Source organism: Condylura cristata, unplaced genomic scaffold, assembly GCF_000260355.1.
Source record: "Condylura cristata isolate star-nosed mole 26May11 unplaced genomic scaffold, ConCri1.0 scaffold00020, whole genome shotgun sequence".
NCBI classification, from domain to species: Eukaryota; Metazoa; Chordata; class Mammalia; order Eulipotyphla; family Talpidae; genus Condylura; species Condylura cristata.
The window spans coordinates 13316492-13336003 of record NW_004567121.1 but is presented as its reverse complement, the minus strand read 5'-3'; the positions used below and the strand labels follow the sequence as shown (position 1 = coordinate 13336003).

Sequence of the window (19512 nt, the reverse complement as noted above, 5' to 3'; positions counted from 1 at the left end):
TGATTTGACTTATAGCTTTGTAATTCTGTAAGGAAATCTACCTCTTTATTATGGGCAAAAAGGCTTCAGCTAATATAATTTTATTTTAAAATAAATTTTAATGGAAAGCATTTGTTTTGTTAAAATATGTCTTTTAGATCAAAATCGTTTCATAGTAGAAAACTTAGAATTTAGTAGAACTTACATGAATTCTACTTTGCCTTTCTACTAAATTCCAACTGACATGTAAAAATTCCAAGAGACATGAACATTTACTGGATAACTCCATATTACAAATGGCCTTTTTCTTTGACACAAGATGTTAGAGATTGTGAAAAGTCATTTCTATATTTTTAAAAAAGTTTGTTAGCTGCTCATCACAAATACTTCACATACTTCTAAATCTCTACATCAAATATATTACTGCAAATCTTGGAAATTATTTATCAACTTAAAAACACTGGTATACTAACAATGAAAGGTGAGACTAAACACATTTTCATTCTAATTTCTTGAAGTGAAATAGTCCTTTAATATATCAAATTACAAGGTATCTGAGTTCTCTTAAAACTGTTCCAAAAGAAACAAAAAATATTAAGGATAAAAATATGATGTCTCCATTGAAATAAATTCCACAGCCTCAGCTGTAATTGATAAAAAATTTGCTGAACCTTGTGACACCTGGATAAAGATGAAGAGAGTCTTTAAGAGAAAATAAATGTTAACCTTAAACTTTCAGCAAGACAGTGATTTCCCTCAGGTAACAGAGTCTAATTAGATATGTATAACCATAATGAGATCTAGTAGAATGAACACAATATATGAGAGGAGGGAAATATTCCCATGGTAATATTTTCATAGAAATAGTTCAGGTACATCTGAAAAAGAAAAGACACGTATAATTTTGGTCATCTAAAGCTTAAGATTCTAATTTATGGGACGTTTATACAAAATAAAGTGAGTAAAAGCTAAGAGAAAGGACAGCCAAAGATCAACTTAAGAATCTGCCATCTGTCATATGTGAAATACATAAATTTACGATAACTTAATTACCTTGAATTAAAAATATTTTAATCTCATAACAATTTGGAATTACTACATTTTATTTTTACAAAAATAAAACTCTTAATGGACTGAATATTAGACAAAGATAACTGGGGAGACAGAGCCATTGAAAATTCATTTTTTTAGGAGAATGGCACTGTGGTTATCGGGGGGAAAAAAGAATCCCCATCTTTTAAACATATATAATGAAATATTTACAAATGCGATGCTGCTGCCTCAGATTTGCTTCAAAATAATCAGAGTTAAGAGTAACAGAAAAACCAAAACTGGCCATGTATTGATATTTGCTGAAGATGGAAGATGGAAATTTACTAAAGTAGTCTTTTTGCTGTTATGTACAAGAAAGATATTCCATAAACAAAAATACATTAAAAAATTAAAGCTACAGCTATAAGAAAGATGAAATCCTGCCACCTGCAACAATACAGATGGATCTAGAAGATATGCTGGGTGAAAGAAAAATACCATGATTTTATTCATACATGGTAAAGAAACAAATGGATGAACAAACAAAGCAAAAATAAACTCACCCACTATAAAAACAAAATAGTGGTTACCAAAAGGAAAGAGGTGGGGATGGGGTTCAATAAACTGGGGAGAAAGGGCCAAATATATGGTTATTGATGAAAACTGGTGGTAAGCAAATGTGCTATACACAGATGTTGACTTAAACGATTGTACAATACAATGTTATGAACCAATGTTATTTCAATTAGGTTAAAAAAATGGAAATTAAAAGCTATACTAGAAACAAAAAAGAGAAGGTATAAAGACATAGTAAAGGATACAGACTTGGGGAAATCAAATAAAACTTAAAAACACAGTAATACGAAGAGTCGATAGTCAAGTTTTTAAAGAGAGGAACAACAGTACAGATACTTAAGTAGAAAAGCAAATCACCACCAGAAAAAAAACCCAGAATGATCTCAATTTTCTAAGTCATACTCAGTGCTTCAAATATAAAAATGACTATAGAATTTATGGAAAGAAAATACATAATAAAAATAAAAATATATTTTATAAAAGTAGAAATTGTATGCCAGGTCAAGTTAAAAGGTGTAATGCAGGCTTCCTCAAATGACATGAATTCAAACTACTAAACCCTTAAACCCTTCTTTTAAAAACAAACAAAATATGGCTAGATGACAAAACACAGTCATACCAAGAATCTATCAAAATATTAAAAACTGGGGAGCGGACACACAGTAATAAAAATGTCATCACAAGGCACAGGGGTGATTTGGTGATGGGAAGCCCACGGGGATTACAACTGAGATGGAAAAAGTCACAAAATAATGTAAAAATAAGCTATTATATTAAAAAAGTCATCACAATACATGTAAATCAAATCATCATGCCTGAAACTTATATACAATGATATATGTCAATTTTCAATAAACTGGAAAAAATGACAAAAGGTAAATAAAAATAGACCAATTATATTGGGAATGCAAATGTTATATACTTTATAAAAAGAAAAATAAGACTATAAATGATGGGATAGAGAGAGGCTGAAATACAAAGTATGCTTATGCACTAATTTTTCATGGGGGTATTCATTCTTTATTCTAAAGTTTAAACATACAGTTAATAACAAACTCTAGACTCATACCCTTACAAACCCAGGTGTTATCCTAGGGATGTAGTATCTTTACTAAAACATCAATTCCTTTAAAATAAAACTGTAATCTTTTGATTCATTTTTTTTACAAAAGTGGTAATTTAAATCCTGTATGTCACAGACAGGGCAAAACATGAATACATTTAAAGACAACAGAGGGCACTACTGAAAGTAGTTTAAATGTTTATTCTGATGTCACTGAAATGGTATAGCAACAAAGTCACTTTTTTTTTTTTTAAGATTTACTTATGTATACAAAAACTAGGATAGAGGCCAAAGGTGCAGGGGGTGACAGGAGTCACCAGAGACAGAACCGGGAGCAGAACATGTATTAAATACACTGCTGAGGGAAACAGCAGGTGGGTCAGGAGAGGTCTACCATGCCATGTGGGTCACCACCTTGGCTGGAGGTTGAACTTGTGCTGCTGTGGCTGAGAAAGCTTCCAAGTTCAATGGTTTAACCTGTTGCACCACCAGGGAGGGCCCCCAAAGTCACATTTTAAAAAGTTTCTCCACAGTAGAAAAAGGAACTCTCCTGCACTGCTGGTAGGAATGCAAACTAGTACAACCACTATGGAAAACTGTTTGGAGGTTCCTCAAACTGCTAAACATGGAGCTTCCCTATGACCCAGCAATCCCACAATTGGAAAAACATGGAAGCAGCTCAAATACCCAAAAGTAGATGACTAGATTAAAAAGATGTGGTACATATATACAATGGAATATTACTCCACAACCAAAAAAGAGAAACACATGTCTTTTGCAGCAACTTGGATGGAGCTGGAAAAGATCATGCTTAGTGAGATAAGCCAGAAAGAGAAAGAAAAATACCGGATGGTTTCACTCATAGCAGGAGTATAGTGGACCAGGCGAGAAAATAACAAAAATAATGAACAACCACATACCAGAGACATTTTGCGGGGGTGGAGTGGGGAATGGGATCAAAAATGGGGGGGGGGTTTGGGAGGGAAGTGCACGGGATTATGGTGATGGCACACGGGTGACTTGGTGATGGGAAACCTGCAGTGATTACAATTGAGATGGGGGAAAAAATGTACAAAATGATGTAAAAATAAACTGTTGTAAAATAATAAAAAAATAAAGAGAAAAAAAAAGTTTCTCCACAGTGATGTCATCCTACCAATGAGCTACAAAGATACCAAAGAATACTTGGAATTGAACACTCCACCAAAGAATTTTAAAATGTGTCATTAATACTAAAACTGATGAGAGGGCCAAGATATGCTCTGTTTTTATCCTTTCCTTACAAATCTGTAATTGCTAAACAAATCTTTTCATTAATCGTTAATGGGAATATGTATCTATAATATTGCCTACAGTTGCTTTAAAAAAGCACTTTTGGGTATCCCTGGTGGCCTAGGAGTTAAGTCTCAGCTCTATTTCCATTAGGGACTAGTTTCCATCCCCAGCCAGCTGGAGCTAATCAACCTATCCTATGGTACAACAGACCTTTCCTGTCTCACCTGTTGCTCCCCTTAGCAGTATCTTCCAGTCAATCTACCTGTTCTGATCCCCACTCTGTTTGTGGTGAACCCTCTTACTCTCTGCACCAATGACCGACACCCCAGTTCTTCTACACACACACACATACACACATATACACAGTTTTATTTTCTATAGATATGAGGCATATCACATGGGGCAGGGAAGAAGGGTCAAAATAGGGGAGGCAGGAAAAAGCACAATGGTCTATGGTGATGGCTCATGGGTGATGTGATGGTGGGAGATTTACAGTGACTACACTGTAAATGTAGGAAAATGAGAGAAATCAAATACTGTACAACAATGAGCAATGTAAGAAAATAAAAAAATTAATTAAAAATAAAGTTTACTTTCTTACTGTATCAAAATTTATAAATCCAAGTCAATAAAAAATAAACTATCAGGGGTATGAGATAAGGAGTAAATTATGATGTTGAATGTTAGTAAATGACCATTACCATATGTCTTTTCGAAATGAGGAAATTAATGCAGGTTAAAATTATTTTGATACTTTGAATTAATTGTGAAAGAGACCAGAGGTATTCATAAATATACTTGAATTACATATAACTGTGGGCAAACACTAAAGGCAACATAAGACAAACAAATACTAGCATAGTAAAATTCCATTACAGGTATTTATTCTGTTTACAAACTATAGTCACACAGGCCTCTAAAGGGGCTCAGATTCAAGATGCTTGTGTCTTGGCATCCTTCAAAACTTTTCCCAGACCCCCGCAATTTTCACATTTTTCCACACCCTACTCCTGGGGAATAAAGGAACTTTGCAATGAAATTTCAATTTCTTTATTGCATGTTTAGAGAAAAGGGCAAGCGATCATCTCCACTCTGCTTTTTAATTAACAGGGTCAAGTGATGGCTTGAGTTGTGAGTGAAGATGATAAACTGGACTTTGGTCTGAAAGTATCTAGATTTAATCAGAACTTGATAGAAGGGTACTCCTGAAGTTCAATTTTAAGAGTTCTGCATTAAGATTTTAGGTACAATGAAAGTGAAAACTTTGTTAACTAACAATTTGTAGATGTCAAGCTAATGTTCCTAAGTTGCTGGACACCATGTGTAATAATAACAAAGCTTCATTTTAACCCTCTTTTCAATCATAACATACATCACTCTTCCATCTGAGTCAATAAAAAATGCTGTGAATACTGTACTAGAATTTGAAAATTATCTCAATGTAAACTAGACATTAGAAGAAAAGGTTATTTGCATAGACATACAAGAACTATTTTTTCCTTCACATTTTAAAAGGACAGGTTTATTAGGAAAAGAGAATACTACTCTTATATAGTCACAAGCAGGCAGAAAGAGCAGCTGCTGCTGCTTTGCAAATGGAAAAGGTTTGTGAAAAGAAACCTGCACAGTCACAGGTGGACAGAGAGCTCCAAGAACACTACTTTGAAATAAGGAACTACAAGTGTTCAAAAAGTGAATTCTAGAAACTTTTGTAAAATTACTAAAGCTTAAAAAATCAGAATCATTCATAATGATGACCACCTACTAAGTAACTATTTTTGGGCCAATATTTTATTATCACAATTCTCATTAAAGTTTGGCCTATTAAAAATTTTTAACAGAATGAAATAAAAGGCAAACTAATAATGAAACCACTACTTCTCAAAGTGTATAGTCTATAAACTTGTGTGAAACTCACTAATAGTATTTTTATGTTAGGCCACATTCTTTGAAAAGTGGTTGATTTTATCTGTGTGATTTTTAAGCATCTTTACAAGATCACACGAATTCCTTTAAGGATCCATCTTCTCTGCATGTATGTACCATGGGATAAATGAATTTGTACAATATTGCTTTTTGATTAGAAAATGTAATGTTAAAAATCTATTAACCTTTATTTAATTCTTATAGTTTCGGGATTGGACAATAATGCTGAAATCTATTTGAAATTTAATTGACATGAAATCCTTGTTTTTATTAAATACAATCTTACCATGCCATGATCAAATGTGAACACACCAACATCACGACCATGATGAATATGATTCCGTCTAATAATTGGATTTCCATGATTTTTAACCCAAATCCCAGCCAGAGCATTATTGGAAATTTCATTATCTTCGTATATTCCCTAGAACAACAAATAATCAGAAATAAACATTAGAAGAGCTTTAAAAAAAATGCAGAAAGACAAAAAACTATGAATATATACCTGTGCATGATCTGTTATATAGAGTCCAACATTTTCACAGTCGCTGATGTTACAGTGCTTGATAGTGGGACATGCTCCCTGACCACTAACACATACTGCAGAGCCAACTGTAAGACAAATAATTTACTTAAAAATCTTTTGGGTAAAAACATTGACTCATTATATATAAAGCATAAAGGAAATACTAACCTGTACATGTACTTCGGATGATACAATGATCTATAATGGGGCTACAATTTACTGTAATCTCTAAGCAGTGGTGTGCGTTGTGGTGTTGAGCAGATTTGTCATCAGGGTTAAACTGAAAAGGTTGAAATTTTGTTTAAATAAACAATCATTGCCTTAACAGAACACAGACATTTTAGTATTTTTATTGTGCTTGAATTACTGCATTAAAATTTTTAAATGTATTTTTTAATTGCAGTAACCATAACACTGGCTTATAATAAATCTTTGAATTTTTTGGTATAGGTTCACAGTTCTTCAGCTTTATCAATGATCTACCCCACACTCCCAAAGTAGTTAACAATTTTCCCCACAGTCCTTTGGGCCCCCTTCTACGTCCCCTTGTAGCCTCAATTCTACAGTCAAAATTCCTAGGGTTTGTTTTGCTTTGGTTTGGTTTGGTTTTGTCAGTCCCTTTGTTCTCTTTATCCATATTCCATGAGTGATCATCTTTTACGTTTTAAATCTTAACACTTCTTACCCTTATTGTCATATATCCAACATAAGCATCTTCAGAACCTTCCATGAAAACGAAGGTTGAATCTCTAGTGTTTTCAATTATAACTTTGTCTGCTACTTTTCCAGGTGCTGTGGAAAAGATATTTTAAAGCATATTAACTTTGTCAAATAGACAAATGGAAAAATATCCTGCCAAAAAATACCTAGTAATACAATAGAATCCTTTTTTATTGTTTTTAAGTGGGGTACTGTTTTCTAGAGCTATATCTTTTAAAAAATTGGTATTGGGTAGAGAAGATTAATTATTCAAAAACCTGCTTCAACTGGCCTCTTACAGAAAGTCTATTATTTGAATATCATTACAGTCAAATCTATGTATAATATCTCTAATAAAACTCATTTAGAAATAACATCTAATATCAAATGCAATGGTATATTAAAATATTTGTGAAAACAAAATCACAAACAGCAACGCCAGAAAAAGGCCCAAGAGAAAGAAAGAAAAGGGAGGATGAATATGGAGAGAGAAACCTCTTTATTTAGAAACATACACCCTCCCCAATTTTTTCTTTAGTGGTAGAAAAAGGGAAGAGAAGTAGAAGGGGCAGTAAATGCTAATTACTTGTTAAACAAGTAGTAATTATAAGCTATTTTTAAATAATCTATGTGCTGAATACTAATAAAAGATAGCATACATCTTCAAAAGAGTGATCCATGCTCATAAATTACATTAATTTTAGAAATTTGACCACAAAGAACCTTTAAAACAGTACAAAGAATATTCTAAAAGTAAATATTTCAATAAAAATCCAGCAATGAAAAATTAGCATCTTTATTTTCAAAACAGGATAAAATTGGGCTTCCCTGATGGCACAGGGGGTTAAGTCACAGCACTATGAAGCTATGTGCAGCCACTGTAACACTAGTTGGATCCCCAGCCAGAGAACTACTCACAGCAGACCTCTCCTGTCTCACCAGCTGCTCTCCTCAGCAGTGTATTTCAGTAAACCTTGCCTGTTCTGTTTCCCACTGTTGCTGGTGAATCCTCTCACCCTTCCCCAGCACGTCTGGCTTATAACCTTTTGTATGTATAAATAAATAAGTCTTAAAAAATAGATACACCTATATTTCTGAACTCTCAGGTTGATTTATTTATTTATGAAGAATTATTTTAAACCGGGGTGAGGGCAAAGGTGTGGGGATGAGAGGATTCACCAGAGATAGAATGGGGAGCAGAACAGCAGATCTACTGAAATACACTGCTGAGTGGAGCAGTGGGTGAGACAGGAGAGGTCTGATGTGCCATGTGGGTTAACTCTCTGGCTGGGATTTAACTCAGGTTGCAGTGGCTGATGATAGCTTACTAGTGCTGAGACTTTTAACTCCTGCCACTTGGAAGGCCCCCTACAGTGCTGAGACTTTAACTGCTGCACCACCATGCAGGATTCAGGTTTACTTTCATTTGATTTGTATTCTTTCTTTCCATTAAGATACTGTTAAGGTTCATTTGGATTTTTAGTCACTAACATTTAAAAAATCCATCATATACAAAAAATGAGCAAGATATTAAAATTCTAATGACAATGCTTTTCAAAATACCTGCACCAATCATGGTGATTGGAGATTCAATATAAATCCATTCATCAGTATATATTCCAGAATGAACAAAGATAAGTCCATCAAAATGAGCTTCTTGTACCCCACCAAGGGCATCTTCAATTGTATCATAATACTAGAAAAGAAAATTAAAATTTCAGTACACAATTAAAAGATTAAAAGTTTAAGTCTGAAAAGGTATATAATCAAACATACCAACATATTTTCTCTTCCTTTATATCTTGCAGGGTTACTGTAGAAGTGTTCAGCAAATCCTGGCTTTACATGTGCACCTTTATACTAAAATGTAAAAATAAAACAAAAACAAAAACAAAAACACAACAAATATTGACCATTAATATAAACATTACATTTTAACTTATGAATAATTTTATTATTTAATTAAAAAGTATAAGTAAAAATTGTCAGTTACTTCAATTAATTTCTGTTACACAATGCAACACAAAAATCTTGAATAATTTTTGACTCTAATACACAGTGAGAACAAAGTTTAGCAATCTCAGCACTGTTTATATTTTGATACATATAATTCTTTGTTATGGGGGCTGTTCTGTGTATTGTAGAATATTTAGAAACATTCCTGGCCCCTACTCATCAGACACCAGTAGCATCCTCTCCCCATCAGTTAGGACAAATTTCCAACCATCAAAGAAAAATGTTTGTGAATATTGCCAAATGTCCCCTGTGGAGTGAAATCACCCGTAGTTCAGAACCATTTGTAAAGGACCATATGTAAATTCTGCTAAATGTGACCTTTAAAATAACCACTGAACATCTGCACTAGTAACTTGAAAAGTACATTTCCACACAGCTCTGCAGCTACTGTTTTTTTTTTCTTTAAGATTTTCTTATTTATGCATACAAGAACTGGGGTAAAGGCCAGAGGTATGTGCGTGTATGGGGGGAAGGGTGGTGAGACATTTCACCACAGACGGAATAAGGAGCAGAACAGGCAGATCTACTGAAATACACTGCTGAGGAGTGCAGCTGGCATGTCAGAAGAGGTCTGTCACACTATGTGGGTCACCTCCTGGTGAGGGATCGAACTCATGTTGCAGTAGCTGCGGATAGCTTCATAGTGCTGGGCTTTAACCCACTGCTCTGTTAGAGAGGCTACTGCTTCTTACTGATACTTTTAAATTTAAATTATTAATAAATAAATCAGTAGTGAAAAGAATTACTGAATACTGTATGGTTTATATATTATCCACTGGTTTACTTTTACAACCTTTTCTTAATTTTTTAAAAAGTGTTATTTATTTATGCATACAAGAACTGAGGTCTAGGCCACAGCGGGGAGGGGTAAGAAGATTCACTAGAGACAAAATGGGGAGCTAAACAGAGGACTCTACTGAGATACACTGCTGAGGGGAGCACTCGGGGAGACAGGAGAGATATGCTGTGTTATGAGGGTAAGCTCCCTGGCCAGGTATTAAACACATGCTGCAGTGGCTGATGATGTCTTGAAGGTGTTGAGACTTTAACCGCTGCACCACCAGGGAGGCGTACTTTTACAATCTATTCTTGAATTTAAATTAATTTTCTATAGGGACTTTATTTATAAAATATATTACTAAACCAATATTTTCTATTTATACTTCATACCAATTGCTGGAAGCTCTCTTTCCAAGGATTAGGATGTTCATATTCTTCTGGATTAATCTGATAGAATTTGCCAGGTTCAGGATGCATCATAGGACGAGTATATTCAAATACTTCCATATATAATCTTTTCCTGAACAAGAAAAGGAATTAAAAGATTTCATAAAATGCTCTTTAAAGAACTATAATACTTAAAGTCTGAAACTTTTATTAAAGACATCAAAGCCAGAATTTTAAGTGTATTTTTTAGCTAAAACAATTTAACTATAAATGCAAAGCCACTTTTACTGTAAAAGCCTTAAATAATTATGTAAAAGGATGATTTTCAGTAAAATACTTTCTAATTTTGTTCTTGACTTTCTTTTCTATTTCTAAAACAAACAGAACTTTAAGGAGTATCTTGTTTTAGCACCAGTTAACACACATAGCTTTTGTAAAATATAAAAAAGCATAAAAAATGAGTTAATAGTCAATATTGCCAATATACTGTCAATATAGTCATTAATAGTTGATTATATTTCCCTTCCAATCTTTTATCAACAATTTTGTTTATTATAGTTGTGAATGTTTAGTTTTTTTTTTTTTTAAAGATTTATTTATTTGTACATACAGAAATGGGGCACAGCCAAAGGTGCAGGGGCGGTGAGAGGACTCACAAAGAAGAGAGTGGTGAGCACAACAGGCAGATCAACTAAGTACACTGCTGAAGGGAGAAGTGGGCAAGACAGGAAAGGTCCCCCCGCCATGTGGATCACCTCTGGGGCAGGGATAGAACCACACTGAAGTGGCCACAGCTTGACTTGGATTCATAGTGCAGCATTCCAACACGCTGTGCCACCAAGGAGGGCCCATGTGTGTTAGTTTATATTCTGTTCTTCTTTTTTTTTTTTTAAGATTTATTTATTTATGCATACAGACCAGAGGTGCAGGGTGGTGGTGGTGGGGGTGGTGAGAGGATTCACCAGATACATAGTGGAGAGCAGAACAGGCCGACTGATGAAATACACTGCTGAGGAGAGCAGTGGGAGGGTCAGGAGAGGCTGCCATGCCATGTGGATCACCTCCAGGGCAGGGATCCAACTCGTGCTGAGGTGGCTTTAGCTTAATGTTGTGCTTTAACCTGCTGTGCCACCTGGGAGGGCCCTCTGTTCCTCTTTTTTTGTGTGTGTGTGCATACAGAACCGGGGTACAGGCCAGAGGTGCAAGGGCGGCGAGAGGATTCACCAGAGACAGAGTGGGGAGCAGAACAGGCAGATCGACTAAGTAGACTGCTGAGGGGAGCAGCGGGCAGGTGAGGAGAGGTCTGCCACGCCATGTGGTCACCTCTGGGGCAGGCGGGGATCGAACTCATGCGGAAGTGGCTTTCGATTCTTAGTGAGGCGCTTTAATCTGCTGCGCCGCCGGGGAGGGCCTTTTTTTTTTTTTTTTTTAAAGATTTATTTTTATTAATATATGGAAACAAGAACTGGTGTATAGGCCAGAGGTGCGGAGGGTGAGAGGATACACCAGAGACAGAGTTGATCTACCAAACAGGCAGATCTACTGAAATACACTGCTGGGGAGAGCAGTGGGCGAGACAGGAGAGGTCTGCTGCACTCTGTGGGTCAGCTGCCTGAGAGGGGTTCAACTCATGCTGCAGTGGCTGCTGATAGCTTCTTAGTGCTGAGACTTAACCCCCTGCACAATGAGGGAGGACCATATTCTGCTCTTTTTATGTTTTATAAATAACATGGCATTTCCCCATGTTCTGAAAAATTCTGGAAAAAAAAAAGTAAGATATAAGAATACAATGTCAAATAATTTTCTAAAAGTAATGTAACAATTTAAAAATGTTCTTTTATTTATGCATACAGAGTTGGGGTACAGGCCAGAGGTGCAGGGGTGGTAAGAGGATTCACCAGAGACAGATTAGGAAGCAGAACAGGCAGATCAACAAAGTACATTGCTGAGGGGAGCAGTGGGTGGCTCAGGAGAGGTCTGCCACACCATGTGGGTCACTTCCAGGGAGCAAACTCTCACTGACGCGGCTGCGGCTTGCTTGCAGTGTGGTGTCCTAACTTCCTGTGCCACTAGAGAGGGCCCTGATGTAACAAAATTTATATCCTGACTAAGCTATCAATTTTTAATTGGCTGTTTTAAATTAGACATAATTTTGTTTCTAAGAAAAAAAGGCAATGGGAAGAATTTCCCATAATTACTCAGTTGTTATAGTTATTATTACCTGACAAACAGCAGAAAAAGTACTACATTTATTGTTTTAAAAATATTGCCTGGACTGACAACCTTTGTGTGATGAGGAAGATAACTTGGGATTTATAAGCATTCTAATTTTGTTCCAACTATTTAACTAATCATTTTTAGCATTTTTGAGCAGCAAATAGTAAATCTCAAAATAATAAGGATTAAATTTTCACTTACCACAAAATTGGATCATTAGCAAGCTCACTGAAACGCTTGCACACACAAGCTGCTCTACAAAGATCCTGTTCCAGTAAGTAAGAGAAGATTTTTAGAACTACTTCATCTGGCAGTTTCTCCTGAAGGTATTGCTCAGCAGGTGCTGCTATAAAGAGATTAACAATCAGAATTTAAATAACCTATTATGTTAGCAATGATTTTCTTAATATTTAAAGAGCATAATCTACATTTAACTAATAAGTAGGTTTTTGAGGGATGACAATCATTTTATAAGTATTTTACTTTCACATACAACATTTATCTCCTTTTATCCTGACTTAGTATAGTTTCTTTTGTACTACTTCAGAAACTGATCAAAGTTAATAAGATTAAAATAAAAAGTATTCCCTGTAATAATTATATTTCAAGCTGTCTGGGCTCTCATGTTTATTATATATTGTTTTCTTTCCCATCTTTATTCTATAATAATTACTTTCTTAACATTAAATGGAACATTAAACTATTAATTTTAATTTTTCAGTATTAAACATGATACAAAAAATTATCTAACCCTATCCCTCAGTTTTCTCATTGGAAATAACCTGATAGATCTTGTGATTTTCCAGATACTCTTGCACGTTTTGCACGATGACCAAAATTTTCTGTAGTTGAAGTTGAGGCACCCTAGAAAAGCAAAATTAAAGCTAATTAGGCAAATATTTCTATCACACCTAATCATTATTTATAAAATGACATTACTTTCTTGCTTCATTGTAATTCTTTCATTACAAAAAAAGAAAAACAACCCCATTTTTACTTACCTCCATACTGTTTTTTGCAGGACACGCTGTTCTTTTTGGCAGAAGAGTTTTTCTACGAAGTTGGTATGGACTATTTTGTGCACCAGGACCTGATTCTTCTGCAACCATATCTGCAGGTACATCATCATCTATTACAAAAAAAAAAAAAAAGATATAGATGTATGAAAAATAAAACTTATTCTTAAAAAAAATTCTGTGGATACAGTTTAAACATATTTTTAAAACTTCATATATTCCAGAATTGGTAGGTTAAGATACAACTTTTATATAACCAAGAAAGAAGTATCAGTTAAATTCTTTTTTAAAAAAATATTTATTTATGCATACAAGAACTGGGGTACAGGTCAGAGGTTCAGGATATGAGAAGGTTCACCAAAGACAGAGTGGGGAGAAGAAAAGGCATATCCACTGAAATCACTTTTGAGGGGAGTAGCAGGAAGGGCAGGAGAGGTCTACTGTGCCATGTGGGTCCCCTCCACTGTCTGGGGATCGAACTTGTGCTGCAGTGGCTGCAGATAGCTTCGTAGTGCTGTGCTTTAACCACTTGTACCACCAGGGAGGGCTTGAATATCAGTTAAATTTTAAACAGACCATGCATTTACATATATAGTAAAAAAAACACTAGAAGAAAAACTGTTTTTATATTAAAGTAGAGAAGTTCTTTAAAGTATGACAAAAAATTTAGGCATTTGTTCAAAAATAATGCGGCAAGATGTTCACTTGATAAGAGCAGTGAGAGGAGTAGTACTATATGATTAGAACTCAAGTGGTGTGAGGACAGCGCTTAGCAAGGAGTCAAAGTGAAAAGGGTGAGGTAGGGTGTCCATGGGAAAACAGCTTGGAAGAGAACTCTAGACATTAAGTATGATGAAAATGGTATCCATCTAGAAGATGGTCTGATGTAGAGTATCAGAGTTCAAGAGACATAATAAGGAAGTTTGAATTCAGGAAAGGTAGCCTGCAAGAATCAGAGTTAAATCAAGGAATGAAAGGCATTACACAAGAAGAGGGGATGATGGAACTGATCACACAAATTAATAAGATAATGCCAGATTTCTGTCAGAAGAGAGTTAAGATATAAAGTGAGAAAATTAGAACATTAGAGTGTTAGCCCTGTTCATGGATCAGAAGAATTAGCATCATTAAAATGGCCATCCTACCAAAAGCAATTTACATATTTAACACTTTTCCAATAAAAATCTCAATGACATTCTTCAAAGAAATAGAACAAATATTGTTGAGATTTACACAGAATCACAAAAAACCTCAAATCGCCAAAACTCTCCTGACTAAAACAAGAGACATGCCCAGACTTCAAACTATACCACAAAACCATAATAATCAAAACTGCATGGTACTAGAATGAGAATAGACATACAGACCAAAGGATTTTAATAGAAAACCCAGGTGCAAACCCAGTTTTATGGACAGCTAATCTCTGACAAAGAAGCAAAGAATATGCAATGAAACAAAGAAAGTTTGTTCAACAAATGGTGCTAGAAAAATTGGACTGCTACATGCAAAAAAAATGAAGCTAGATTACTACCTCACAACATGCACAAAACCAACTCAAAATGGATTAAAGAACTAGACATGGGATCTGAAACCATAAAATAACTAGAAGAAAATGTTGGTGAAACGCTCCATGACATACACCTCAGCAACAATAGTGAAGGAAAGGATAAACAGCTGGGACTACAACAAGTTAAAGAGCTTCTGTACCATAGAAGAGACATTAAATGAAAGAAAAAGACACCCCACTGATTGGAAGAAAATTTTTGCACATAATACTAATGGCAAAGATATACAAATAGCTTATAAAACTCAACAAAAATAAAGCAAACAAGCCCATCAAAAAATGGGCTAAAGAGCTAAAAAGACACTTCTCCAAAAAGGAAATGCAGATGGCCAATAGGCATATGAAAAAATGTTCATCATTACTTGTACTAAGGGAAATGCAAATCAAAACCACAAAGAGATATCATCTCACACCAGTGAGAATGGAACACATTAAAACAACTAGCTACAACAAATATTGGCAAGTATGTGGAGGAAAAGGAACTCTCCTACACTGTTGGTGTGAATGTAAACTGGTCCAACTACTATGGAAAGCTGGAGGTTTCTCAAACTGCTAAAAATGGAGCTTCCATTATGACCCAGCAGCCCCACTCCTAGGTATCTTCCAAAAAGACACAAAAACACTGATTCATAAGGACACCTGTACCCCTGTGTTTACTGCTGCTCTATTTACAATAGGGAAGATAGGGAATCATTCCAAATGCCCAAAAGTAATGACCAAATTAGGAAGATGTGGTACATATACACAATGGAATATTGCTCAGCGATCAAAAAAAGATAAACTCATGCCTTTTGCAGCAACATGGATGGAGATGGAAGGGATCATGCTTAGTGAAATAAGCCAAAAAGAAAAAGAAAAATACGGGATGGTTTCACTCATAGCAAGAGAATAAAGGAACGGGGGGGGGGGGGGGGGAGAGGAAATATAATAATAATGAACAACTATATACCAGAGACATTTTACGGGGGTGGAGTGGAGGCTGGGATCAAAAATGGGGTGAAAGGGGAAGTGCACTGGACTATGGTGATGGCACAAGGTGATTTGGTGATGGGAAGCCCACGGGGATTACAATTGAGATGGAAAAAGGCACAAAATGATGTAAAAATAAACTATTACATTAAAAAATATAGGCAGTTTGATGAATAGATGAATATGTTGCCCCAGACAGTAAATTTCATTTTGTCAAGTTAGGATACTAAAACAAAAATTGTTATGTGTTGTCACTGAATTTTCATAGAGAAAGAACAATTTGACCTCAAGTAATAAAGTTACAAACTGAACAATTAAAAAAAAGCAATTGTAATAAAGTAAAAATGCAAAATGATGAACAACTATAAGCCAGAGATTTTACGGGGGTGGAGAGGGGAACAGGATCAAAACTGGGATGGGAAAAGCACACAGATGGTGGTGGCACATAGGTGAATGGGTGAAATTACAGTGTTAGTTAAACAGAAAGTAAAGCCATCAATGTGAAATTACAGTGTTAGTTAAACAGAAAGTGAAGCCATCAATGTGATCTCATGATTATATATGTATATATGAATGAATGCATGCATGTATGAGTGAAACTGTTTGGATGACTGTAGATGTGCATACATGTATTCCCTTGCTCTGTCCATTTACAGAATCCTCCAGAAACAGTGGAACTCTAATAGCAATGAATATAACTGGCATCTGGATCTTCTAAATAACATTTTGTATAAAAGAGATAATGGTTATTTGGAGAAATGACTGATTCCAGGTTGGAAATAAAGATGAACCTGGAATATCTGTGGCAAAACAAATGCTCAAATAATGACTGAGAATATGTGAAGGGACATAGAAAGCAGTGTGAACATGTCAAATGGGACAGAAATCACTAAGGTTATGTGGTGTACTAAGATTTATAATGACAGTAAAGAGTTTATAACTTGCTGAAAGATAGTGCCTATAAATTCATGCTATTATAAATGAATGTCTAAACCAAAAAAGGATAAACCACATCAGTAAGAAATGGAATGTTTACAGTACCTCCTTGCAAAATACTGAAGTAGAAAGGGAAAAAGTAACTATGGTAGAAATGCTGATCAGATTCTGCTTTAATCAAGTGATGAAAATAAATATCATCATTAGTAGGACCAACTGAAACAGTGTCACCTGATATCATGCAATATTGATGCGGGGAAAGGATGTCCTGAACAAACTCTACAGATTCAGGTTTTATGGCTCCACCCCCACCCCAGACACTGGAACTAAAAATCCCTGCATCACTAAAGTGAAATGTGCTGGGACCTGAGGGTGGCATTAAGCAGTGATGTTTGTATATAATACCAGTCATGTGGGCTTTGGGGGTTCTCTTGGCCTCATGGCTCGTGGCTCATCTCTTGGCCTTTTTACTGGCTTTCAGCATGCTATTGGGGTTCCAGGTTAGCAGAACTGGAAGGATGCATTAACCAAATTATCTTTCTTCCCCTGAGTTATTCATTTCTCTTTCTTTGGTAAAAGAAAAAACAAACAAATGAAAAAACCCATAATTAACCTTTTAGTGTGTGCCTGCAGTTGAATTTTACAAGTCCCTTTAAGCCCACAGGTAAGGACTCACAGTCAGGCAACCCAATGTGACAATATCACAGTACCATTTTTATATTTTTCAAAGATGCATAAACCTAAATCTAATTATAAGGAGATGTCAAACCTGAATCTGTTCTAAATAATCTTCAAAGTTGCCAGTAATGAAAATCAAGGCCACTATGAGGAATTATTTCAGACTGAAGAACAGTGGGAAAGGAAGAGGGAAGAGACTTGGAAATTAAATAGAATAAATGTTTCTGAATGGATTCTTTTGCGTGAAGGGTGCTAATAGGACAGTCAGAAACTTAATGTGGTCTATAAATTATAAAATAGTAGTGTGTCAAAACTAACTTCTGATTTCAATAGTTGAAGCATGTTTATTCAGGAGAGTATCCTAATTTGTAGAAAATACACACTAAAGTGTAGGAGGTAACAAGGACAGGCTGACAATTTACCCTTGAAGGTAAAAAATGGGCTTAAAATAAATACTTTTAACTCTTCTCTAATTTGTAATAATGTCACAAAAGAAAAATTTCACTATATTTTATCTGAAGGGCTACAAATTACAGAAAAGATCAATAATTCAATAGAAAAATGGACCATGGACAAGAACAGATAATGTGGGATTAAGGAAATACAAATGAAATGCTAATAAAAACTTTATGTAGCAGATTATCAAAGGTCAAAAAGGTTGATAATATACCAGTATTAGCAAAGGGTAATAAACACGAGCACAAAACAGTTCTAACTGCTCTAAGAAGAGCAATTTGGCAATGACTAGTTTTAAAGAGTAATTATGTAGTGATACACTATTATATATTGACAGTCACTTCTGAGAATCGATTTTGCAATTATATTCACGTATGTGGGCAAAATAGTACCAAGATATTTCATTGCAGTATTATGTACTACTCTGCAGGGTAGCAATCAAAATGTTCATTAACAAGCAATCAAAATGCTTATTAATTAAGGTTTTTATTAAATTATGTATAGAATACAGTATACCATTATGTGGTCATTAAAAGATATAGTTTTTTATATGGAACATGTAACTAACTCCAATATATATGAATATAAAATCCAAAATATACACAAGAAGGTATTTAATGTGTGTGTGTGTTAGGGCTACACATACATATGTTTATACATGCATAGCTTTACTAAAATATGAGCTTCACCATGGCAGAGAGAAAACTTGAAGAGGCTTCCAATGACTAAATAAGGAACAATTTGAATATCAGTACAAATAATTGGAATGACTGGAAGTAGTATATTTAAATTATGACTATAAATGATCTTTAAAAATGAAAAAAGTTTACTTTGAAAGAATCTAATGAAAGTCAACTCATTTTGAAATCTGGTAAATGGTAATAATAAAATATTTTTCTTCTCTTATCAACTGAACCATTAGATAATCAAATATTAGCTGAGGTGGAAACCTCTCTTTTCTATAAAACATTCCAGCAGCAATAAGAACAATAGAATTAGAAATTATTAACAGTTACAGTCTTTAATGAGTTAATGGTTTTAACCACCCAGAATCAATAGTTTTAGTATCACAAAAAGAAAACTTTACATTATCTCTTGATGAAAGAACACCACCACTTACCAAGTTTTGTCAAAAACAATCTGGATATGAATAAACCTGAAAAGTCAAACTGTGTTGGTCCATTCAACACATAAATTACATGGAAAAAAAAAATGGGAAAAAAACAAGCAAAAACTAAAGCCCACTGCTTAATAATGTGTACTTTGGTATCATCATTATATGGAAAAATATTATCAGATAAATCTTATTAGTGAGAAGGGCGTTATAACTAGTAACCTGTTAATGTTAAAATACCAATCTTAAAATATTTCAATAAGCTATACATTTGTTTTATATGAGCTTCTCTAATGACTTTTA

The 19512-nt window shown here is 34.7% G+C and overlaps 1 protein-coding gene across 2 annotated transcripts in view; it reads right to left on the bottom strand.

The window, feature by feature from the left end:
• The window catches only part of FBXO11 (F-box protein 11), a 28039-nt gene extending 14439 nt beyond the window's left edge, over positions 1-13600 (bottom strand). Inside the window, exons 1-10 of one of the 2 annotated variants that reach the window (XM_004686221.1) lie at positions 13478-13600; positions 13259-13340; positions 12678-12822; positions 10263-10392; positions 8853-8936; positions 8640-8772; positions 7063-7169; positions 6546-6657; positions 6357-6463; positions 6138-6275 (exon numbers count right to left, since the gene is read on the bottom strand). In XM_004686221.1, the coding sequence (XP_004686278.1) occupies positions 6138-6275; positions 6357-6463; positions 6546-6657; positions 7063-7169; positions 8640-8772; positions 8853-8936; positions 10263-10392; positions 12678-12822; positions 13259-13340; positions 13478-13585 (1146 nt within the window). In that variant the 5' untranslated portion in view covers positions 13586-13600. The remainder of the gene's footprint in view (positions 1-6137; positions 6276-6356; positions 6464-6545; positions 6658-7062; positions 7170-8639; positions 8773-8852; positions 8937-10262; positions 10393-12677; positions 12823-13258; positions 13341-13477) is intronic. The other variant, XM_012727465.1, reaches the window with a different exon arrangement.
• Between the last annotated feature and the right edge of the window lie 5912 nt (positions 13601-19512).